The following is a 24,200-nucleotide window of genomic DNA, read 5'->3' on the forward strand; positions in this document are numbered from 1 at the left end:
CTTCAGATTATCATTTCTAATTGCAAGAAAGCATGTCAAAATGACTATTCCCAAACTGTAAATGGTTAGTTTATCCAAAAATGTACATTTTGCATTTACTCACATGCTTTTGCATGTCAAGCAAGCATTTGAATGTCCGTATTTTCAGTATATGCGTGTTGTAAATCTGTTCATCATATAAAGCCATAGTGTCTCTTCTGAAGACTTGGATTTGGATTAGACCACTAAATTGATTATTTTTAATGTAGTAATGATTTTGACATTATTATATTTTTTGGATCATTTAAATTTTAGAGGAATGGACTTTAAATGGAGGAACAGAAATCTCTCAGGAAAAGATCCTAATTTGTGTTTGAAAGTTGAATGAAAATCTTATAGGTTTAAAAGGACATGAGGGTGAATACATGATGACAGAATTTACATTTTTGGGTGAATTATACCTTATAAATACAGTAAGCTGAGTCTTGGATAAATCTACCTCTGTATCTCGAATCATATCGTTTACATCAGCGATATATATATTGTCGCATTTTTATATCTCACTATAACAAATGTATCATTACACTCCTAATAATTATGAATCAAAAAGCCCTTTTGAAATACTTGAGATGTATGGTTTATTTAAACTGCAAAGATAAAACATAAATGAAAATTGTGACAGAAGTGAAGGGGGAGGAGAATTTATACGTGTGTCAGGTTTTTGCCTTCCGTATAGGATACATCTGTGCATCCTCGCTCATAGCTCCTCTGGAAGCTTCCTCACTCCTCGTTCTTCATCTCTTTACAGTGCAATTAGAGAATTGAGATGTCCTTCAAGATGGCTAACTTTGATCGTTTTCCTGGTCACAGGCTAGAGGATGGAGGAAAGAGGAAGCATCCATATGAATATTGAGAAGCACCCTTAGACTCTGTACAGAGCCTAAATATGCAAAACTTAATCCAAAGTACCATCAGGGGATTTTTTTTTTTTTTTAATGGCTAAAAGTGAATCATGTGACTTATTGTTCTCTCTCTAGGGGAGAATTACAAGACGGAGGGTTATGTTGTAACTCCCAACACCATGAATTTGCTGAAGAAGCACCTGGAAGTCACTGGAGGACAGGTATGACCTGAATGCAAGTTTGTTAAAACTATGACTAAATAGCTATTGGTTAACTTCATCCAGTAGCCTGTGTGGTCTAGGTCTCATCAGAGGTTGCACAGGTTATTACATTTTGATGAAGGATTAAGAAAATAAACACATTTTGTCTTTTGAATTAGTGCCACTGAAGTGTGCATAAGAAGACAAGGAACTAAATTAGTTAATTCATATTGCCTAAATATTTTCTCTCTGAATCAAATTCTCGCTTATACTCCACCTCGTTGTAGGTCCGTACCCGTTTCCCCCCTGAGCCTAATGGTATTCTGCATATTGGTCATGCCAAAGCAATCAATTTCAATTTTGGTTATGCCAAGGTACACACTTACACACTTACATACACTTAAACACAATTACACACTTGAACAACTCTGTATAAGAAATTCCTGTCTGACTTTGTGTGTCTGTGAAGGCTAATAATGGCATCTGTTTCCTGCGGTATGATGACACAAACCCAGAGAAAGAGGAGGAGAAGTACTTTACTGCCATCAAAGACATGGTGGAGTGGCTTGGTGAGTATTAAGATCTGACTTGGCTGATCCAAAAGAATTTTTTTTTTTTGAAAGTTAAGTACCTTATCTCACTTGTGGTGTATGTTGTTTTCTTTTCAAATGGTTGCTCTGTCACAGTAGTTACTTCAAAAGAGAAAGCTGACACACTTTGCTGCAGTGTGCTTGCAATGCATTATGAATTGCATTTAAACACATTTCAGAGCATGATTTAAATTAAAAGAAAAATTTTTTTAAGTAAAGGGCTTTGTGTTATGTGGCAAATATTACAAAAATGTTTCAGATGTAATGGTACATTCAGATTTTTGATTGAAGAGAGTTTTTCACTTACGTACATATGTATGTATGTATGTATGTATGTATGTATGTTCTTCTCTATTCAGGATACAGACCATACAATGTCACGCACGCCTCTGATCACTTCCAGCTTCTCTACGATCTTGCTGTTGATCTCATTCGCAGGTGAGATTACAAACCTGAAGTCTCAGGGCTCTATGCTTGTAGAACTTTTGCACCTAATTAAAGAAGAAAAATTAGGAGCACAGTTGAAGTCCAGAATGTTAATGTGACATAAGAAAGCAAGTAGACATAAGAAAGCAAAGCTTAGAAATAATGACAAAATTCTGGAACATATTGTGAGATTAGGATTACTTTTTGATAAACCAAATTTATTATTACTCTGAGACACTGAAAACACCGGATCATGACCACCTTGTGTGCAAATGAACACGGTGCCATGCCTTACTCTGAAATGCATCTAGGTTTTGATAGTAAAATAAACTATCCTAATTTACACTTTAAAAGACTGTATTCTTCAGTATATGACCCCTCAAAATATGACCCTTTTAAAAAATATATATAATTATCGAAGAACACAGTGGTGTTTATATGTGTGTGTGTGTGTGTGTGTGTGTGTGTGTGTGATCTGAATGCGGTCTATATTATTGACTATTTATTCCTTTTTGTTTGTTTGTGTGTAAGGGGTCATGCGTATGTGTGCCACCAGCATGGAGAGGAGCTCAAGGGTCACAACATCCCTCCCTCCCCCTGGAGAGAGCGACCTGTGGGCGAGTCTTTGGTTTTGTTTGACAGGATGAGGAAGGGCATGTTTGCAGAAGGGGAAGCCACTCTCAGAATGAAGATGGTTATGGAAGATGGCAAAATGGACCCTGTGGCATACCGGATCAAATACACGCCACATCACAGGACAGGAGACGCATGGTAAAACTCTTTGTTTCACTCACATGGTGTTGTTTTTGTTTCTTATTTTTATGCCACTCTCTTCTTGTATCTTGTGTACAGGTGCATATACCCCACGTATGATTACACACACTGTCTATGTGACTCCATTGAGCACATCACACACTCACTGTGCACCAAAGAGTTTCAGGCCAGGTATGTCACTCAACATTAATGCATTTTATCAGAGTATCAGGTAGGGCTGTGTATTAATACAAATTTCATGATTTGTTTTTTTTTTTCCAATTCACAAACACTTAATTTCTCTTTGATTATGATTTTAATTTGATTCAGTATCAACAAAAGCAACAATGAAGAGGGATTCAGCAACACTTGTATAATAATGTAATAATCAGCAAACAAATAATTGTATACTGTAGCAAAGTTCATAGTTCAGGGAAGGCGGCAGCGAGAACCAGCAAATGGTAACATACTTCTAATGTGAAAATAAACTGTAAGCAACAAAACAAAAACAAGCTACAGCTGCCTCATGGCCGACTGTCGCATACAAACATAATAAAACAACAACATAAGTGTTCCAGGCTTAGTCATATCTCGCCTTCCACTGTCATTTTTATCCTTCCAGAGCTCCTCCGTGAGACTCGAGACCACTGTCTCCTTCGGGTGTTGTTCATTAAAAATCTCTTCACCGGCCTCGCTCCGCTCCCACATATACAAAAATTTTAATTGCACATAAGACCGTTTTTATATTTAATGTAGTTGTTTCTACTCCAATTAATTGTTGAAATATAAATATCTAAACATTCGCTGTCATGACAAATAACTTGTTGGTTTTATTCAAACATGCATTAAGACTAATCACTAACAGATAAAAATAAAAATACAATGAGATGTAATAGTGAATATATTTTTAAATATATTTATACATAAATTCTCTTCTCTAGTTATTTTTTCTAATTGACTAACAAGTTTATGGACATTAAATAGCTCTCCTGAGGTAAATGTAGCATTGCGTGACCTTGTATACAAACTGTTTTACTGATGTTTTTTTCACAGTTTGATTGAGCAATTACATGAGACATGATTTATTTCAGCAAGTTGTACTTTTTTTTTTTTTTTTTTTTTCCAACATACCTTCTGAAGTTCATTCACATTTATTTTGTGCTATAACTAGTAGTAAAGAAGATCTTACGGAGTCATTTTTGGGTGAACTAACCCTTCAATAAACTTTAATATATAGTTGTAAAGGACCTATATATATATATATATATATATATATATATATAAATTTATATGTGGTTGGTGACATGGACTGGAAAACAAATAAAACAACAGGCTATTCCTTTGCATTCAACAATATAACAAGTGCAGACCTGCCAACATGTACGCATTTTGTGTAGCGTGTACACATTTTGACCTTAAAGTACGCTGGTACGATTTGTCACTCTATACACAAATCCGCCGCGAACTCTATGGGCGCCGCCATCTTGCCTGCCGCCATTACTGCGTGCCTGCGAAGTGTGACGGTGTGACACTTGCCGGTGCCCTCTAATGACATTTCAATTAAAGCGCATCCTGCTCGAAAATGTCTGGTGAAAGGGAACATGGGTAGATGATGTCAGGCAGTGGCCAAAACTTACCGATAAAGGTAATTTATTGACAACATAATGCAATAATGTAAAAATGTAATGTAATGTAATTAAGATGTGTATTGATGACAACAATAAAACCGAACGCTGTCATTACTAGCTGTGTTGCTAATATGTTCACAAGCTTCACAGTTTCAAATAATTATTAGGCCATCCTTAAAAATATTCTTGTTTGCCAAACCCGACCGACCCTGTCAATTTAGGACCGACCCAATTCATTATTTTTTCCCCTTTTAGTCCGACCGACTTGCCTATTGTAATTGCGTTAAGACCCACGGATTTTTTTTTACTGTTCAAACAGCTAATACAAATGCAATAAAATGTGAGACACACGCAATTGACGCTTTTCACACGCTCTCACGCCACACATCCATTTTCTCACGCACAGAAAAATCGCGAAGTAAAGAGGACACAGACCGACAGACTAGACAGAGCAGGTTACTTATGATAGAAAAAAATCTCAGCTCTCAGATTCTGTCAATTTTATTACGAAATTCAAACAATAAATACCGTTTTGGTGCTTGTAAATGTGACATGCTAGAAATACAGATTAAAAAATATTACAACATCAAACGACGTATAATGTTATGTTCTTGTAAACATGTTTTTCAAAATGGATTTATGTATTCACACTTACCTTTGTCTGAGGTAAATCTCTCAGAAATGACCGAACGCTGTCAGCTAGCAGCCCCTCACACAGAACCTGTTTTGGCTGATATGTGCACTGTATTACATCTTTATTATATTTTTACTTATATCATTAAATAAAGTTGTTATTATAATAAAAAATGCATTATATTTAAATTGTTATTTTTAAATAATACTGCCAGCTGATAGGGCTCTCTGTATGTTTACAGCATTAAGTTAGGTGAGTTGTTTTTTTCTTGAGAAAAATTAATGCCTACCTTGTGTAGCCTAGCTAATATTTATCCAAATGAGTCAATATTAAATCAAATCACAATAATAATTAAATAATAATAATTGAATAAAAAAAAATAAAAAAAAGTGTAGCTTACCAGAAATTGTAGCCTACCATGTAAACATTGTAACATGTCACTAAACCTAATAAAATTCAGCTTAGTTACTAAAATGTTTTGACAATCACAATACACTTAATGTGATGCAATAAAAAAGTTTTTTTTTTTTTTTTACATTTTTTACGACCTACCGGACATTTTTTTTTTTTTTTTGGCTGTTATGGCAAACCAAAATATTTTTAAGGATGGCCTTAGCCACGACCAGTTGTAGCAATAAAATACATGTTCTTATAGGTATTCAAGATTATTTTATTAATCATCTGGCATGCGATGAGCCATCTCGGTTATGTGTTTCATCCACTTTTGACGCACATCTTGGTCCTCCGCTCGACCAGGAACTCTGTGCAATCCGTATGGCCGTAAACATGGGCAGTCAATGTGCAACAAAGCTTCGTGGATTACACAAACGGTTTTATTCCAGGCCTGTAGTTTTGTGCTGTTGTTAAAACAACCAACCACACAACACGCTCTGCCCGGCATCACTGGACAGCATACGTACTAAAAAAACTATATAGCTAACATCTGCTACAGCCGCCTACGGGACCAACACGCTACTTCTGCTACTTCCTTAGCAGCAAGGCACGCAGTAATGGCGGCGCTGCTTTACTTCCGTGTTTCGCCGGATTTGTCTATACTACGCAAAAAACCCGGTGAGTCCTCTGCACGCGAAGTACTCAAGTCCAGCAAAAGAAAGAGTTCGACCAATCTGAGCGCTGGGCTCATTTCCCAAATAGCAAGAGGGGATGATTGACAAATGCGTACGGCCTATCAATAAAAAGAGACAGCAACACAAAATCCCGCTCGATCCTCCTTCCACTCCCGCCGTCTCAATGACTGAACTCTCAAGCGAAGACAGTACTAGTCATGGTACTTCTAACTCCTTAAGGTAAATGGGTATAAAATGCTCAAGTAATGTTGAACAACAAATCTAAATAAAATTTAAATCGCTATATGGCTTAGTGATTATGAAAATTTTGTGATGTGTGACTGACTGACAAGCGCGAGTCTGGAGAAACAGGCGTTTATTTATTTATTCTCAGTGTTGAGAAACGTAGCCTACATGTGTTGCGTTATTGTGTTAATAATAACTAAAGTACCTAATTATGTTACATAGCCTACTTATTTTATGAAAACTAGCATTAAAAGTACCGTTGTCTCGGAGCTGCGCGAGCTCTCTCATAAACACAAACGTGCGTGCGCACAGAGAGGGAAGATCATTGTAAAATGAAAATTGCCGTGCTTGGTTTAAAATTTGTTCTTTTGTTTTCTAGAAATATGTTTGTATTGGCTAACCTTTATTCAGCGAATGTTTGTCTTGTTTATAATTCAAAGACAGCATGTTACAAATAGAAACCCTTTTTTCTGTGGGATTTAGTATCATATTTGGATATTGTAATAATAAAGTATTTTAAATGAATCACATGTAAACTCAATGTTTACTGTTTTCTAAGGGTTTCTTAATTTTAGACTAGTTTTCATTACAAAACCTGTATAAACAAATCGACTGTCAGGTTAGTTGTATGTAAATTAAGCCTACTTGAAATTGCAAACAAAATTTTTTAGTCCATATTAAATATATGAATGCGATTCACTTGTGGTTGTCAGTTTGTACAAGCACACATTATGCAATGCAATATTAATCATGAATTTAAAAAAACAAATGTTTTTGAGCAGGTGTAGTGAAATTTTTAATTGTCAAATTAAAAAAACTTTTAATATTCAAAATTAGATTAAAGAAGATGGGTGTGTGTGTGCTTTGTGTAATGACCCCCCCCCCCCCCCCAAGAAAAAAAAAACAAAACAAAAAAAACGTCTCCCATCCCGTCACACTGGTACTCAAAATTTTTTTACAAGGTTGGCAGGTCTGCAAGTGCATAAAACAAGATTGGCAAACAAGCCAGGTTTATTTTAGTTAGTCAGACTTGTTGTCATAAAATTCTGTTTCATAAAACAAACTTAAATTAGTTCAAACTCAGTTACTCTGACAACTTATGCTGAGAAACTAGCCTGGTCCGGGCCAGGCTTACTGTCAGGCTAAGCTGAGCTCTTCTAACACTGACCAATAGGAACGCAATGATATTACAGCTTTCTCACATACAATTATTTGACTTTATTAACATTTTAACTTTAAACATTTTTTTTAATTAAAAGGTAAGTATGATCACCCCAAACATTTAAAGAGAAGTAATTTCTTAAAAATTAAGTGTTATATAGCCCACTGAATCATTCTCAGACTTAATACTGACAACAATGGAACCACTTGGGAGAGAACTGTCAGGAGACTTAAGTCTTAGCACAAAAGAGGACAGTGGTACATGAGGATTACCAAATCATTGTTTTAAGTGTGAAAATATAGCAAAAGTAACTATAATTCAATTAAAAATCAATAGACCTGTGACAAGGCCCCTGAAATGATCAGATCTTCATATTTAAGCTTTCCTTTAGTAATGAGTGTTTTTTTTTTTTTTTTTTGCTAGACAAAGAGCAGGAGAAATACCAAGCAAGTGTTTCAGCCAGCAAAGGCTATGAAAAGAGTGACCGAGTAAGATGCAGCCTGCAGAAGTGACGTGTGTGGTTGTTGTTCTCACTGGAACTACCCACTGTAGTCAAAGCACAATAAAGTCAGCTAGCCTTTTCCAAGGCCCATATTTAATCTATACTCTGGTCTTTTATATATATATATATATATATATATATATATATATATATATATATATATATATATATATATATATATATATATATATATATATATATATATATATAAAATGTGTGTGTGTAACCTACAGGTTTTCTTTTCTTACTGGCTAAATGTTTTGTGCCCAATATTTAATTAGATTGTTTTAAAATATATGAATACATTTCTCTATGGTCTTGTTTGGCAGCTGTAGTACCTTTATGGTTATTAGAAGAGCAGAAATTAAATTAATAAATTAACAATTAAAATAAATATGCACAGACTAAATTTTTATTGGTAAGATGAATCTAAACTCAGTAAATGGCCTACAGTATATTGATTTACCCCATTACAATAGTCCATTTACAGTTACTATCATAAAAATAATTACTTGTAGGTTTAAAATCATACATAAGGAATTATATTTTAGAATGATTGCGCTTCTATTGCGTTCTGTATGTTTAGCGCGCATGCGCGCAGCAGCGCTCGTTCACTGTGAAGTTTAGCAGCAAAATGGAAATATTTGCATGACTTTCTAACATTTACAGATGGAGAATAAACTTGTGAAAAGTAAGTTATGCACTGAGGAAAACACCATGTCTCAAACGCATAAAATAGCTCAAAATGTATGCCGTTTCCTATGGTGGATCAATTTGATCCATGATCGACCTCTAGGGCTGCTTAAAAAAAGTGCACACGAAATTATCTTGACTAGATAAACCTGTATCGAATTAGCGGGACTGCCTGAACTTCAATTACCTTTTATGAAACCGTTTTAGCCCCATCTCATTTGTTAGGTTAATTCAAGTCAGGTTTTGGAGTTTAATCCTCCTTAATCCTAGTCCTCCAGGAGCAGGATTGGACACCCCTTTTTAAACAAAGTTACTTGTGGAAAGTTGTTGTGGTAATTATGTGAGTTGGGCTTCATAAGAATAAGATGTATTGTGCAGTCTCATTATTCTGCTTGCCTCAATTTCTATGATATTTTGTACAAACCCGATTCCAAAAAAGTTGGGACACTGTACAAATTGTGAATAAAAACAGAATGCTATAATGTGGAAGTTTCAAATTTCAATATTTTATTCAGATTACAACAGAGATGACATATCAAATGTTTAAACTGAGAAAATGTATCATTTTAAGGGAAAAATAAGTTGATTTTAAATTTCATGGCATCAACACATCTCAAAAAAGTTGGGACAAGGCCATGTTTACCACTGTGTGGCATCCCCTCTTCTTTTCATAACAGTCTGCAAATGTCTGGGGACTGAGGAGACAAGTTGCTCAAGTTTAGGAATAGGAATGTTGTCCCATTCTTGTCTAATACAGGCTTCTAGTTGCTCAACTGTCTTAGGTCTTCTTTGTCGCATCTTCCTCTTTATGATGCGCCAAATGTTTTCTATGGGTGAAAGATCTCGACTGCAGGCTGGCCATTTCAGTACCCGGATCCTTCTATGCAGCCATGATGTTGTAATTGATGCAGTATGTGGTCATGTTGGAAAATGCAAGGTCTTCCCTGAAAGAGACCACGTCTGGTTGGGAGCATATGTTGTTCTAGAACTTGGATATACTTTTCAGCATTGATGGTGCCTTTCCAGATGTGTAAGCTGCCCATGCCACACGCACTCATGCAACCCCATACCATCAGAGATGCAGGCTTCTGAACTGAGCGCTGATAACAACTTGGGTTGTCCTTGTCCTCTTTAGTCCGGATGACATGGCGTCCCAGTTTTCCAAAAAGAACTTCAAATTTTGATTCGTCTGACCACAGAACAGTTTTCCACTTTGCCACAGTCCATTTTAAATGAGCCTTGACCCAGAGAAAACGCCTGCGCTTCTGGATCATGTTTAGATATGGCTTCTTTTTTGACCTATGGAGTTTTAGCCTGCAACGGCGAATGGCACGGTGGATTGTGTTCACCGACAATGTTTTCTGGAAGTTTCTGAGCCCATGTTGTGATTTCCATTACAGTAGCATTCCTGTATGTGATGCAGTGCCGTCTAAGGGCCCAAAGATCACAGGCATCCAGTATGGTTTTCCGGACTTGACCCTTACGCACAGAGATTGTTTCAGATTCTCTGAATCTTTGGATGATATTATGCACTCACTGTATGTGATAACTTCAAACTCTTTGCAATTTTTCTCTGAGAAACTCCTTTCTGATATTGTTCCACTATTTTTCGCTGCAGCATTGGGGGAATTGGTGACCCTTTGCCCATCTTGACTTCTGAGAGACACTGCCTGTCATGATCCTGGCTTCTTCTCCTCTTTCTCTGTCTCCCTCTTGTGGTCACACACTCACGCACACACTTCCACTTCTCCGCTCATTATCTCTTTCAGCTTGTTCCCCTTTCGTTCCCTTCTCCTCACCTGTCCCCTTTTTCCTCTTGATTGTCTTTGCTTCTTATTCCCTCTTCCTAGCCCTGTCCACCTTGCGCCAGGGAAAGAGGTCAGTCACTGATTTTTCAATTGAGTTCCGAACCCTGGCCACAACGAGTGGATGGAATGATCCGGCACTCATCGCCCGCTTTCTCGAGGGCCTGAACTCCGAGATTAAGGATGAGGTCTTTGTCCGAGAGGTTCCTGACAGTTTCGATTCCCTTGTCGAGCTGGCTCTCCGCATCGAAAGACGCTTTGACATGCGACGAAGGGCTCGCAGAATGGAGGCTTCATTACTTCCCGCTTCCACGGCGACCCAGCCACCTCTGTCATCTGCTGCTGATCCCGAGCCGATGCAGCTAGGGGGGCTTCGTATATCCACACAGGAACGCCAACGCAGGATTATGAATCGCCTTTGCATGTACTGTGCTGCCGCTGATAATTTTGTCTCTAGGTGCCCAGTAAAAGCCAGCGCTCGTCAGTAGGCGGAGGGTTGCTGGTGAGCGCTACATCATGGGTCTCTCCGTCTAAGTCCTGCACTTCCCTTCCCGTACACCTCCGCTGGCCGGGATCGTCAGTTTCCTGCTCTACATTGCTTGATTCGGGGGCGGAGGGGAACTTCGTTGACGAGACTTGGGCTTTGGAACAAGGTATTCCCCTCTTAGATTTACAAGACTCCACCCCCCTGTTCGCCCTAGATGGCAGTTCCCTTCCTAGGGTACAGAGAAGGACTTCTCCATTGACTCTCACTGTTTCAGGAAATCATAGAGAGACTATTTCTTTTTTTTATTTTTCATTCCCCTTTTTCTCCAGTGGTTTTAGGCCACCCGTGGTTAGTTCTCCACAACCCCCAGATTAACTGGGCGGAGGGCTCTATTCTATCTTGGAAAGTGTCTTGTCATGTTGATTGTCTGTCTTCTTCTGTGCCCCCTGTCTCGTCCGGAACTGTTTTTCAGGAAGAGCCAGGTGATTTGTCTGGAGTTCCGGAGGAGTATCACGATTTGCGGGAGGTCTTCAGCCGTTCCCGGGCCACTTCTCTCCCCCCTCATCGCTCATATGACTGCAGTATAGATCTTCTCCCAGGTACAACGCCCCCCCCGGGGAAGACTATACTCGTTATCCGCTCCCGAACGGGAGGCGCTCGAGAGATACCTTTTTTCTTTGTCCCTGCATAGACTATCGGGGTTTAAATGATATCACTGTCAAGAATTGTTATCCTTTACCACTGATGTCATCTGCCTTCGAAGTCTTGCAGGGAGCTAAGATTTTCACAAAGCTCGATTTACGCAACGCCTACCACCTAGTGCGCATAAAGGAGGGGGATGAATGGAAGACCGCGTTTAACACGCCCCTAGGGCACTTTGAATACCGGGTTCTTCCTTTCGGATTGGTAAACGCCCAGTTCCAGTTTAGGTGGTCAGAATCAGACAGCGTTTGACGTTCTCAAGTCTCTTTTTACTACCGCGCCTATCCTTCTTACTCCTGACTTCACTAAACAATTTATAGTCGAGGTCGATGCCTCTGAAGTGGGGGTCGGGGCTGTTCTTTCCCAGTGGTCCGCCGCTGACGGAAGGATACACCCCTGCGCTTTTTTCTCTCACCGTCTTTCTCCTGCTGAGCGCAATTACGACGTGGGCAACCGCGAACTGCTCGCCATCCGTCTAGCGTTAGGCGAATGGCGACAGTGGCTTGAGGGAACTCCCGTTCCTTTTATTGTCTGGACAGATCACCGAAATCTAGAATATATCCGCAAGGCCAAGAGACTAAACGCTCGTCAAGCCCGCTGGGCTCTATTCTTTACCTGTTTCGATTTTTCCATCTCGTATCGCCCGGGTACCAAAAACGTCAAGCCTGACGCGCTATCTCGTCTTTTTGACTTTTCTTCTGAGCCCGAGGAGATTATTCCCCCGGGTCATATTGTTGGCACGACCGTCTGGGGAATAGAGAAGCTGGTTAAGCGTTCTCTTTCTCGAGTCATAGTCCCGCGCAACTGTCCTAAGGGGCTCCTTTTTGTTCCTGTATCCGCGCGTCGAGCTGTCCTTCAATGGGGACACACCTCTAAATTGACTGCCCATCCCGGTGTCCGGGGCACCCTCGCTTTTATCCGTCAGCGCTTTTGGTGGTCTTCTTTGGAACGAGACATGCAACGGTTTATTGCCTCCTGCGATACGTGCGCGCAGACTAAGGCTGGCAATTCCCCTCCGGCCGGTCTACTTCGTCCGTTACCGGTTCCTACACGACCGTGGTCTCACTTAGCTCTCGACTTTATCACCGGACTTCCTCTCTTGGAGGGTAACACCGTTAGTCGGCCCATTTTATTCCACTCGCTAAACTCCCCTCTGCCAAGGAGACCGCCCAGATCATGGTTGATCATGTTTTTAAGCTACATGGTTTACCAACTGATATTGTGTCTGATAGAGGCCCTCAATTTTCTTCTCAATTCTGGAAGGAGTCGCCTCATTGGGGCATCCGTTAGCCTTTCGTCCGGGTTTCATCCCCAAACGAACGGTCAAGCAGAACGGACAAATCAGATTGTCGCCCGTATGCTTCGCAGTCTCACCCATCAGAATCCCGCGTCCTGGTCACAGCAGCTATCCTGGGCCGAATACGCCCATAATTCGCTTCCCTCCTCTGCTACCGGTCTTTCGCCCTTCCATTGCTGTCTCGGCTATCAACCTCTGTTATTTGAGTCCCAAGACTCTGAATCTAATGTTCCGTCAGTGCAAGCTTTTATTAGCTGTTGCAAACGCACCTGGAGGAGAGTGCGATCTGCTCTCTGGCGAGCTAGAAGACGCATGACAGTTACGGCCAATAGGCGCAGAATTAGAAGTTCTCGCTACGTTTGCGGTCAGAGAGTGTGGTTATCCACTTCAAATTTACCTCTCCAGTCCGTATCACGTAAATTGTCTCCCCGCTTTGTTGGACCATTCCGCATTGTAAAGGTCATAAATCCTGTCGCAGTAAAGCTTCCCCTTCTGCCTAATTTACGCCGGGTTCATCCCGTGTTTCATGTCTCTTGCATCAAACCAGTCATCCGTCCCCCTTCTCGCCCGGTCCGCGTCCCTAGTCTTGTCGATGATACCCCTATCTACAGGGTTCGCCGGATTCTCGACATGCGCCGTCGGGGACGCGGCCGTCAGTATCTTGTCGACTGGGAGGGGTATGGTCCTGAGGAGAGAAGCTGGGTTCCCTCCCGGGACGTCCTGGATCCTTCACTCATCCATGATTTCCTCCGGTCTCGCCAGTTGGCCTCAGGAGCGCCAGGGGGCGCTCGTTGAGAGAGGGGTACTGTCATGATCCTGGCTTCTTCTCCTCTTTCTCTGTCTCCCTCTTTTGGTCACACACTCACGCACACACTTCCACTTCTCCACTCATTATCTCTTTCAGCTGGTTCCCCTTTCGTTCCCTTCTCCTCACCTGTCCCCTTTTTCCTCTTGATTGTCTTTGCTTCTTATTCCCTCTTCCTAGCCCTGTCTTGTTGTCGGATTATTCAATGACCTGTCGTGAGAAACGTCTGTTCTCCTGTCCTGTCCTGTCTTATCTGTGGAAAGTGAAGTCATTATTTCTGCTGTGAGTTATACTGCCATTGGACTGTGTGTTATCCAGCTGTGCCTGTTTGCAGAGTACTTGTTCTGCGCTCGTCCTTGGCTGTTCACCCTGACTGCTGTCTTCACTATTTCTGACTGGCTGAATGCATCTCGGGTCCCTGCCTCTGTCCTCGTGGAAGTTTATGCAGATTTTCTTTGATCCAGTCGTCTGGCTGTTTCTGTTCTGGCTCTGTTTTTTGCCTGTGATTTGTGTTCTAATTACTCAGTGAGGACTATTTACTTTACTCATTAAAGACTGTTAACTGCATCCCGCCCTGGTCTTCCATCGTTCTTACCTAACACTGCCACTCTGAGAGGCTCTTTTTATACCCAGTCATGTTGCCGATTGACCTAATAAATTGCAAATTGGTCCTCCAGCTGTTCCTTATATGTACATTTAACTTTTCCGGCCTCTTATTGCTACCTGTCCCAACTTTTTTGGAATGTGTAGCTCTCATGAAATCCAAAATGAGTCAATATTTGGCATGACATTTCAAAATGTCTCACTTTCAACATTTGATATGTTATCTATATTCAATTGTGAATAAAATATAAGTTTATGAGATTTGTAAATTATTGCATTCCTTTTTTTATCCACAATTTGTACTGTGTCCCAACTTTTTTGGAATCTGGTTTCTACATGCAAACATTTATTGTCTAGTCTCTCTCTCATGACGTGTTATGCAGTGATATACAGAGTAGCTAGTAAATAGCTTTCACAATATGGCTGTTACCACATTATGTAGTTTAGTACACTGTAACACTGTATTAACGAATCAGCATTCATTGCTCCAACTATCCTTATAAATTTGCAATTAGGCACAACTTTTTTTTTAAGAAGTTGAAATCACGCTCAGAATTATAACACAGTTATAAAACATAACATATGTCTGAGGCTACACTACAGTACAGTACATAATATGTACTACATGATGGTTTGTGTCTCTCTCAGACGATCATCATATTACTGGTTGTGTAATGCTCTGGATTTATACTGCCCGGTGCAGTGGGAATATGGCCGCCTCAACCTTACATATACTGTTGTTTCCAAGAGGAAGATCATCAAACTGGTGGAAACAGGAGTTGTTAGGTAACACACACATACAATTTTTTTTGTCACTTATTTCTGAATTTGAAGTTATTGTATTATGATTGTGTCCTGTGTTGTATATTTCAGAGATTGGGATGATCCACGACTTTTCACCCTCACAGCTCTCAGGAGACGTGGGTTCCCTCCACAAGCTATCAACAATTTCTGTGCCCGGGTGAGAGAAAAACGAGGCAGCATTGTATTATATCATAAGTAGTTCAAATCAAGATATGTGAAAGATTTAATGGTAGCAGGAGCTAATGATCACTAATAGATATTGACCGATAGTGGATTTTGCAGATACCAATAACAAAATTGGGAAAAAATTACTGATAATTGCCAATAGTTTTAAAAATGCGTAATATGAACAAAACTTTTCATTTAGTGTAAAATAGTGCTAAACTTTAATAGAACATTAACAATGACTGAACCAAAAGAATATTTTGTAATACAATTTTTTAAAATGCATAGAATAGGTAAGCTTTATCACTATTGAGACACACACACACACACACACACACACACACACACACACACACACACACACACGTTTGTTTTTGTGAATTGTGGGGACATTCCATAGGCGTAATGGTTTTTATACTGTACAAACCGTATTTTCTATCGCCCTACACTACCCCTACCCCTAAACCTACCCATCACAGAAAACGGTGCACATTTTTACTTTCTCAAAAACAAAAACTCATTTTGTATGATTTATAAGCCTTTTGAAAAATGGGGACATGGGGTAATGTCCTCATAAGCCACCCTCTCCTTGTAATACCTATGGCATACCCATGTCATTATACAAATTTGTCCTGATATGTCACAAAAATGCACACACACACATGTATGTGTGTGTTTATAAAATATGTATGTATATATATGTGTGTGTGTGTGTGTGTATATATATATATATATTATACACGAAATGGAGAGATAGAAAAGGGACATAAAAGGGAAATAAAATAAACGCCATGTCTTTTTAAATGAACATTATACTGTGCTCGCGTCTTTGCACCTGTATATATTTGACCTTGCTCTTACGTTCCCTTTGCACGTAACCACTTGATAAAACTTTTGTTATAAGAATGGAGAAACATTTGGAAAACTATAAAAGAGAAAACGGGCTATTCTTGCGCATGTGTCACGTGTTTGTGTAAATTATTGTATCATTCTGTTCCTTTCCTTTACAGTGGTGCACTTTTGCTCCTCATTAAAAACCCAAACATAATGTGCAAATCAGTAAAATCATCTTACGTAATACATCATGTATCGTAAATTTGTATCATGTATCGATGTGTTTAATATTAAAGTTATTAAAAGTGCTAAAGAATTCTCACAGTTTTCCACAGAGGATCACAGATTAATTAAAACTTCCGCAAACTATCTTCACTGGTTTTTACAGCTAACCGATAGTATCACAAAGCAGTTTATTTGGTATATCCCATCACATAATTTAATGATAGTAGACAACACATGCACATTGTAAATAAAACAGCACTCCACAAGACTTGCCGTTTTGAAGTGCTCTGACCCAGTCATCTAGCTACCACTATTTGGCCCTTGTCAAAATCATTCAGATCTTTTTGCTTGCATATTTTTGCTTCCACCACATAAAATGTAAGAACTGACTGTTCACCTGCTGCCTAATATATATATATATATATATATTCTACCACTTGAACAGGTGCCATTGTAATGATATAGTCAATGTTTTTCACTTCACCTGTCAGTGGTTTTAATGTTGTAGCTGATCAGTGTATTGCCAGTGTATCCTAGTTTATGTAAATAAAAAAATATCTGAAAAAAGCATCTTTAATCATTACAGCAAAAATACCAGAAATATGGAAGGCCTTTGAATATTGTCTTGGACTGTGGGGAACCTTAGAGTTAAAAAGGTTGAGAACCACTGATCTGAATTTACATGTTTGCAAGGTCCGTGTAATTAAGTCTTTATTGGGTATTCAAAGACTTGTTTAAATGACATTGCTGCTTGTTTGCTAAACATCGATGGAATATGACAATTGTTATAGAGTTGATATAGAATCTTCTAGTTGTGTGAGTCTGTGCTTCATTGTGGAATTCCAAATAAGTCTTGCATCTAACCTAAGACCAAACTGAAAAATAATCAGCCAATTTTGATAATTAAAAAATGCCAGCTGTTGGCCCTTTTATCTGTTGCTGATATATATTGGTTAACCACTATAGATACTGTACCCTGCTGTTGACATCTGTTGTTTTGTTTTAGGTGGGTGTGACTGTTGCCCAGACCACCATGGAGCCACACCTGTTGGAGGCGTGTGTGAGGGAGGTGCTTAATGACATTGCCCCTCGTGCCATGGCCATACTTGAGCCACTGAAAATTACCATCACCAATTTACCAAGCAATGCACAGGTACACACATGCATAAGTGCATGAATGTTCATTACATATAAGGCATAATATACAGCTAGCCAGTCATTATTACAAAAAAAAAAAAAAACCTGTAAGTTAAGTGCCCTTAAGTTTATTTTGCAATAATGACAAGCTGGCGCACAAGCTTTTCTCGCTAATTACAGCCAGTCGTATGTAAGTAAAATAATGCCATATGTTTTTGAAACAAAAAGCATCTTGATTTGTACTGCGTGAAAAAAAAAAAAATGCATTGCATTAACTGTGCTTGTATTTTAATGCATTGTATTTTTATGGCTTGCATTTTTATGGGCTAAAATTCAACATGGTTGTATATTTAAGCAGTGAATATTTCAATTCAAAACATTTCACACATATTTTCATTGTTAAAAATGCAATAATCCATATTCACCTTTCAGATTTCACTTCCAAAATATTAATTCTGTTTAAAAATACAACCTATAATATTCAGCAGGCAATTTTCGGTCCATTTTATTTCACGTCCACAAATTCAGTGGTTGAAATTTCAACATTTCACATCCGGGAACTGCAGGAATAGCAGTAGAGAACAAAGCATAATCTCCATCTGCTGTTAGTCGACCTCACCAGCAGGTGGTGCAAGCGCTTGTTGTTTACATTTAATTCAATGTATTTACTAGTGATGGGATTTATGGCTCTTTGAGGGGATCCGGATCTTCGCGATCCGTTCCTTTCAAAGAGCCGTTCAAAAGAACGGCTCTTTTGGCTCTTTTTAAATATTTAGTCAGTTTTAAGAAGCCAGCTTGGGGGCATCTCAGTTTATCCTGGAAATAATCACTGGGAGGAATGATGAGGTGAGATTTGTAGTCAAATAATTAAAACTCGGATATCACACACCAATATCTGAGTTTGAATTATTCTGAAATATTGATTATTACCTCATTTGTCATGTGTGGACTATATTCCATAGGGTTGCACAAATCCCTCTGCTTAGACAGTGACATCACTATTTTGGATTTACCTTTAGTACAAAGTCTGTGTGTGTGTGTGTGTGTAAAGCTACGTTGACTTATGTTATTCATACAATACCTACTCACAAATAAACATCAAAAACAAAGCTGGCTGCAATGAATTTCTGTGCAAAACAGCTTTTACTACAAACATTTCCACACAAGAACATTATCACACAACATTTTGATAGAAAACAAAAAATATTTAAAGTAGATAAAATTAGAATAAATAAAATGGAAATGTCTACATACTACATACTATTACTACTGTAAACTTTGCAAATAGGACATCAGCCCCTTCAAGTCAATGAACAATAACAAAGTGGGCTGCAATGAATGTCTGTGCAAAACAGCTTTTAGTGAAAAAGTTCAATACAAGAACAGTATCACAAAAGAACATTTTTAATGTTTTTAAAAGAACAAGTTTTAAATGAACACAAAATGCAATGTAAATAAATACAAAGCAGTTCCTTACTTTATGGCTTTTTCTTAAGGGTTGGCCTGCGCTGGGTGCGCCCCTCCCCCTATAACTGTTCTGTCTCGCGGAGGAGCTCATTTGTGTGCATCTGTGTGAAACACGCATAGGAAAAAAGAACGACAGAAAGAACGGCTCCCCTCCAGCCGCGACTCGGCTCCCATCGTTCATGTTTATGAGCCGTTCAAAAGAATCGGTTCGTTCGCGAACGTCACAACTCTAGTATTTACTGTTACTTTCCCTGTGTAGCCTAGATGTAAGCAGCTTTCTCTACAGTGAACAAGATTATAACATTATTCCCTGATGCTGATGTACAGTTTAAACATTAAATCTATGGTAGACATATAACTTTCTTTAACTTTATATCGCGGCTGTGCTGCAGTACTGGGGTTTCCCGCAATATGTCATACTCCAGGATTACAATGTCGTCGAGACATATAGAACGCTTAATTTATCTTTATAGACTAAATACAGTGATATAAAAGTCCACCGAACTCGCACCTATACTATAATATATAGTATACTACAACAAAGGAGGTTGGCTATGGACGTAACGTGTAAAGTTTGACGCTAAGCGTTTCCCAGTCCATATTTGCAAATTTATGGACCGTCTCTAAAGTTACATACCACATTGGTGTACACATTTCTATCTTCAGTATCATTTGAAGATAATGACGGTATCACTATTATTACTAGTATAACTACATATGTACCAGGAAAGTACACGTACTGTAAAATAAAGTGCTACCATAATGACTAACAGTCATAAACTGTAATGTGCTCGTGTAGGTGTCAAGCATGATGCACACCTTTTAAGATTTTTTTAGATTTAATAAAATAAACAAAAGTTTTTTTACTACTGCATGAGCTTATATTTATTTTAATATCAACAATCTAAATTGTTATATGGTAGATTTTTGTCAAATCATGTGTAATACTATTTTTCACTACAGCATGAGTTCATATTTATTATCAACAGTCTAAAAGGTGTGCATGCACAACTTTACACAACTTTCTACATGCACTCTTTACAGACTGTAGTTCATTCTCTTCAAATACTATAGAGCTTTAAATTATGGTATATTGTGATTTGAGCATACAGTAGGCTTTGTGAAATATATAGCCTAACGATATTTACATATTTAGTTTATTTTATTCAATATCAAGATTTTAAAAGGTGTGCATCATACCTGAAACCCACATGAACACTTTACAGTTGGTTTCATGACTGTAAGTCATTCTCCTCATAAGCTATTGAAATGTCATGTGTAACTTTAGAGACTGTCCCTAAATTTGCGAATATGGACCGTCCAATGTCAAGCCAACTTTTAGCCAGTATTTCACTGGGAAACGCTTAGCATCAAAGCCTACATTCTCAATGTGCGTGTTTGATGGTCTTTCACTGTATTTAGTCTATAAAGATAAATTAAGCATTCTCTATGTCCCAACGGCAGGGGAATCCTGGAGTATGACGTATTAAGGGAAACCTCAGTACTACAGCACATCCGCAATATAATGAGTTATATGTCTACCTCAGATTTAACGTATGAGCTGTACATCAGCATCGGGGAATAACGTTATAATCTCGTTCACTGTAGAGAAAGCTGCTTACATGTAGGCTACACAGGCAAAGTAACAGTGAAGACAGTGAACACAACTTTTGTGTCTTTATCAGCTTTTCTGAATATATACTGTCCCTGATAATCATCACACATACACTTACCACTTGCTCCGTTAATGTAAATCCTTTTTAATGAATTAAATGAATTTCTTGCTCTATCTGTTGCTCTGCTCTTCATCAACACGCACTTGAGGTTGACTAACAGCAGATGGAGATTATGCTTGGTATTATACTGCTATTCCTGCAGTTCCCGGATGTGAAATGTTGAAATTTGAACCACTGAATTTGTGGACACGAAATAAAATGTACAGAAAATTGCCTGCTGAATATTATAGGCTGTATTTTAAACAAATATATGAATATTTTGGAAGTGAACTCTGAAAGGTGAATATGGATTATTGCATTTTTTAACAATGAAAATGTGTGTGAAATGTGTGTGAAATTGAAATATTCACAGCTTAAATATTCAACCATGTTGAATTTCAGCCCATAATATTGCAAGTCCAAAAAATACAATGCATTAAAATACAAGCACGGTTAATACAATGCATATTTTTTTCAAGTAGTGCAATTCAACAAGCTTTTTATTTCAAAAACATATGGCATTAGTCTACTTTCATACAGTCTGTCATTATCACACAATAAAAATAAACAGTTTGAGCAAACTGAAGAGGGTTATTTAGCAGTGATGACTGGCTAATGGTACATTATCCTGATTATTATGTGGCTTCTTACCAAATAAACCAAATAATAAATAAACAGATGTTAAAACACTAGCTAAAAGCTTGTGTAAAAAAAAAAAAAAAAAATCCATTACAAAAGAGAAAGTCTCTCTTGCAAATAAAAACACTGCAATGTTAAAATATTTGTTAAAAAAATGACTTTATGATCTAGTTAGCTGACATATTTAGCATCAATGCGTAATGTTTTTTATTTTTATTTTTTTTACTGTCATCCGGCTCTTTGTGTCTCTTACAGTTTTATGCTCTAATAAAAATACTTCTCAAGTCCTTTAAGATCACATTTACTATAGTTTCTAGTTGTCTTCAGATGCAAAGACTGCGGAGTGATATGAGAAACATAAAGGTTATACCGACATGTTGCTATGGACAACAATCAATTATAGTTTAGGTTAACCAAAAAATATATTTACTGCTTAATGCTGCGATTAACCAATCAAAGTCAAGTACTCCAGAGAGCCATGTGATGATGAAGTTTAATGATATACATGTAGATGGATGTCCAAGTGTACTCTCATAACTGCAGTGGATCACTTCTGTTTTTTTTTTCCCTATTCAGAAGGAGCTTCAAGTCCCAGACTTCCCAGCCAATGAAGCCAAGGGCAGACATGTGGTTCCCTTCTCAAAGACCATCTTTATTGAGCAGAGTGACTTTAGAGAGGTGCTTTTAAGATTTCATATGTGGATCTGTTTGGAATTGAACCAGCATCCCATATAAGCAGAGGTGACACTGTTTTGTGTGTTTGCTGTAGGTGATGGAGAAGGGCTATAAGCGCCTGACACCAGATCAGCCGGTAGGCTTGAGACATGCAGGATACGTCATATCTGTACAGCGTGTCATTAAGGTGAAACACCACTCAACTAGCTCGCATGATCCAGTTCGCATTACAGAGGCCTTTAAAACTTTTCTTAAAGTTTGCATATGTTTTTGTTAAGAATCTTTTAGTTGCTAAAAAGAATAAACTGGTTGATCAAAAGGCATATAGAAGTTTGTATACAACAGGCTTCTCTGCAAAGTTTTGATCATGTTGATAATTTAAAGGCCTTAGATATTTGCATTTAAAATATGATACAGTAGGCTTTCTAGGGTTAAATGTCTTTTCTCTTGTCAGGATAACTGTGGTAAAGTGTGTGAGCTAGAGGTGACGTGTACCAGCTCAGACTCTGTAGAGAAACCCAAAGCATTCATTCATTGGGTGAGCGAGCCACTGCAGTGTGAAGTGCGCCTGTATGAAAGCCTGTAAGTGTCTTTGTGTATGGACAAACCAGAGGATTTTTATTTTTAGCACTTTACAATAAGGTTAATTTGTTAACATTAGTTAATGTATTAACTAACATGAACTAACCATGAGCAATACATTTGTTACTGTACTTGTTAACGTTAGTTAATAAAAATACAGCTGTTCATAGTTTGTTCATTAATGTTAACAAATACAACTCTTGATTTTAATAATGTATTAGTAAATGTTGAAATTAACATTTAACAAAGATTAATAAATTATTAGTTATTTATTATTAGTAGTACATTATTAGTTAATGTTAACTAATGTTAACTAAAATTAGTCTTATTGTAAAGTGTTACCATTTTATTATTATTTTGTCACACATGTCTTTTTGACAAACAGACTTTTAATGTTTTACCCTCACTCTCATGTTTCTGTCTGTAGGTTTCTCCATAAACATCCAGAGGACCCAGCTGAAGTTCCTGTTGGATTCCTGAGTGACATTAACCCTGTAAGGCAATACATTATGTAGGATAAACTAGAAGTTTTAAAGAAAGTTTGATCACTTAGAAAAGTAATACCATTATCATCAACAAACTAAAATTAACTATGCACCAAAGTGCAATACTTCAATTTAGGGATTTTGAACAAATGATTTATTAATGCAAAGCTTGGAACTGCAGAAAATGAATACAATAATATTGACATTTTGGTTACATTATTAATTAACATGTATTTACTATAGGGTTTGGGTAAGGATTCGATACTTATTAGGCATAATTTACAGTTATTACAATAGCAAGTACATGTAACGCTTCTTAGTACGTTACAGATATTTTTTTTTTCCTTTAAAAAAAAAAAAAAAAAAAAAGAAGAAGAAGTTTAAAGTTGTTTATTTTGTCATTACTAGAATTCCTTAACAGTGATTGAAAGTGCCTTAGTGGATCGTTCCGTGGGCAAGGCCAAAGTGTTTGATAAGTTTCAGTTTGAGAGAGTGGGTTATTTCTCTGTGGACCCTGACAGCACATCAGAAAAGGTATTTCCAGAAACATTCAATTGTCAAAGAGATTAACATACACTAGAAAAAAACACTGCCTCATCTGTCACGTCTTCCTCCTCAGCTGGTGTTCAACAGGACTGTTACCCTCAAGGAGGACCCAGGAAAGATATGATTGGGCTGAGAAGTTGTATTTTGACATCAACCATGCATCGCAAAGCAGTTTTAAATATACCATTTAAAATAATCCGGGGAATTCAATGTGTTCTAGTATTCCATCTATACTATGAAAAGTTTTTTTTTAACTCTCAGGTGCTAAGCTATTTTGTACAACCTATTCATTCTGCTGGGGTTTGTCATCTATGAAATAAAATATTTCATTAAAGATTTTGACTCGTGTAAATGTACATAAATGTATTTGATGCAAATACATCTTTGACAACGATGTGTTTTATGGGATTTGTGAGATTAATTCCAGTGAATAGAAAAAATGCAT

The 24,200-nt window shown here is 38.0% G+C and overlaps 1 protein-coding gene across 1 annotated transcript in view; it reads left to right on the forward strand.

The window, feature by feature from the left end:
* qars1 (glutaminyl-tRNA synthetase 1) overlaps positions 1-24,089 on the forward strand; it is a 33,700-nt gene extending 9,611 nt beyond the window's left edge. The window contains exons 9-23 of the mRNA XM_048210661.1: positions 1,017-1,102; positions 1,369-1,455; positions 1,551-1,650; positions 2,031-2,109; positions 2,629-2,868; positions 2,950-3,042; positions 15,130-15,267; positions 15,355-15,442; positions 17,516-17,662; positions 22,044-22,145; positions 22,237-22,329; positions 22,597-22,724; positions 23,152-23,218; positions 23,618-23,743; positions 23,829-24,089. Coding sequence (XP_048066618.1) covers positions 1,017-1,102; positions 1,369-1,455; positions 1,551-1,650; positions 2,031-2,109; positions 2,629-2,868; positions 2,950-3,042; positions 15,130-15,267; positions 15,355-15,442; positions 17,516-17,662; positions 22,044-22,145; positions 22,237-22,329; positions 22,597-22,724; positions 23,152-23,218; positions 23,618-23,743; positions 23,829-23,879 — 1,625 coding nt within the window. The 3' untranslated portion in view covers positions 23,880-24,089. The remainder of the gene's footprint in view (positions 1-1,016; positions 1,103-1,368; positions 1,456-1,550; positions 1,651-2,030; positions 2,110-2,628; positions 2,869-2,949; positions 3,043-15,129; positions 15,268-15,354; positions 15,443-17,515; positions 17,663-22,043; positions 22,146-22,236; positions 22,330-22,596; positions 22,725-23,151; positions 23,219-23,617; positions 23,744-23,828) is intronic.
* Positions 24,090-24,200: the final 111 nt, after the last annotated feature.

Source organism: Megalobrama amblycephala, linkage group LG12 (assembly GCF_018812025.1).
Source record: "Megalobrama amblycephala isolate DHTTF-2021 linkage group LG12, ASM1881202v1, whole genome shotgun sequence".
Classification (NCBI taxonomy): Eukaryota; Metazoa; Chordata; class Actinopteri; order Cypriniformes; family Xenocyprididae; genus Megalobrama; species Megalobrama amblycephala.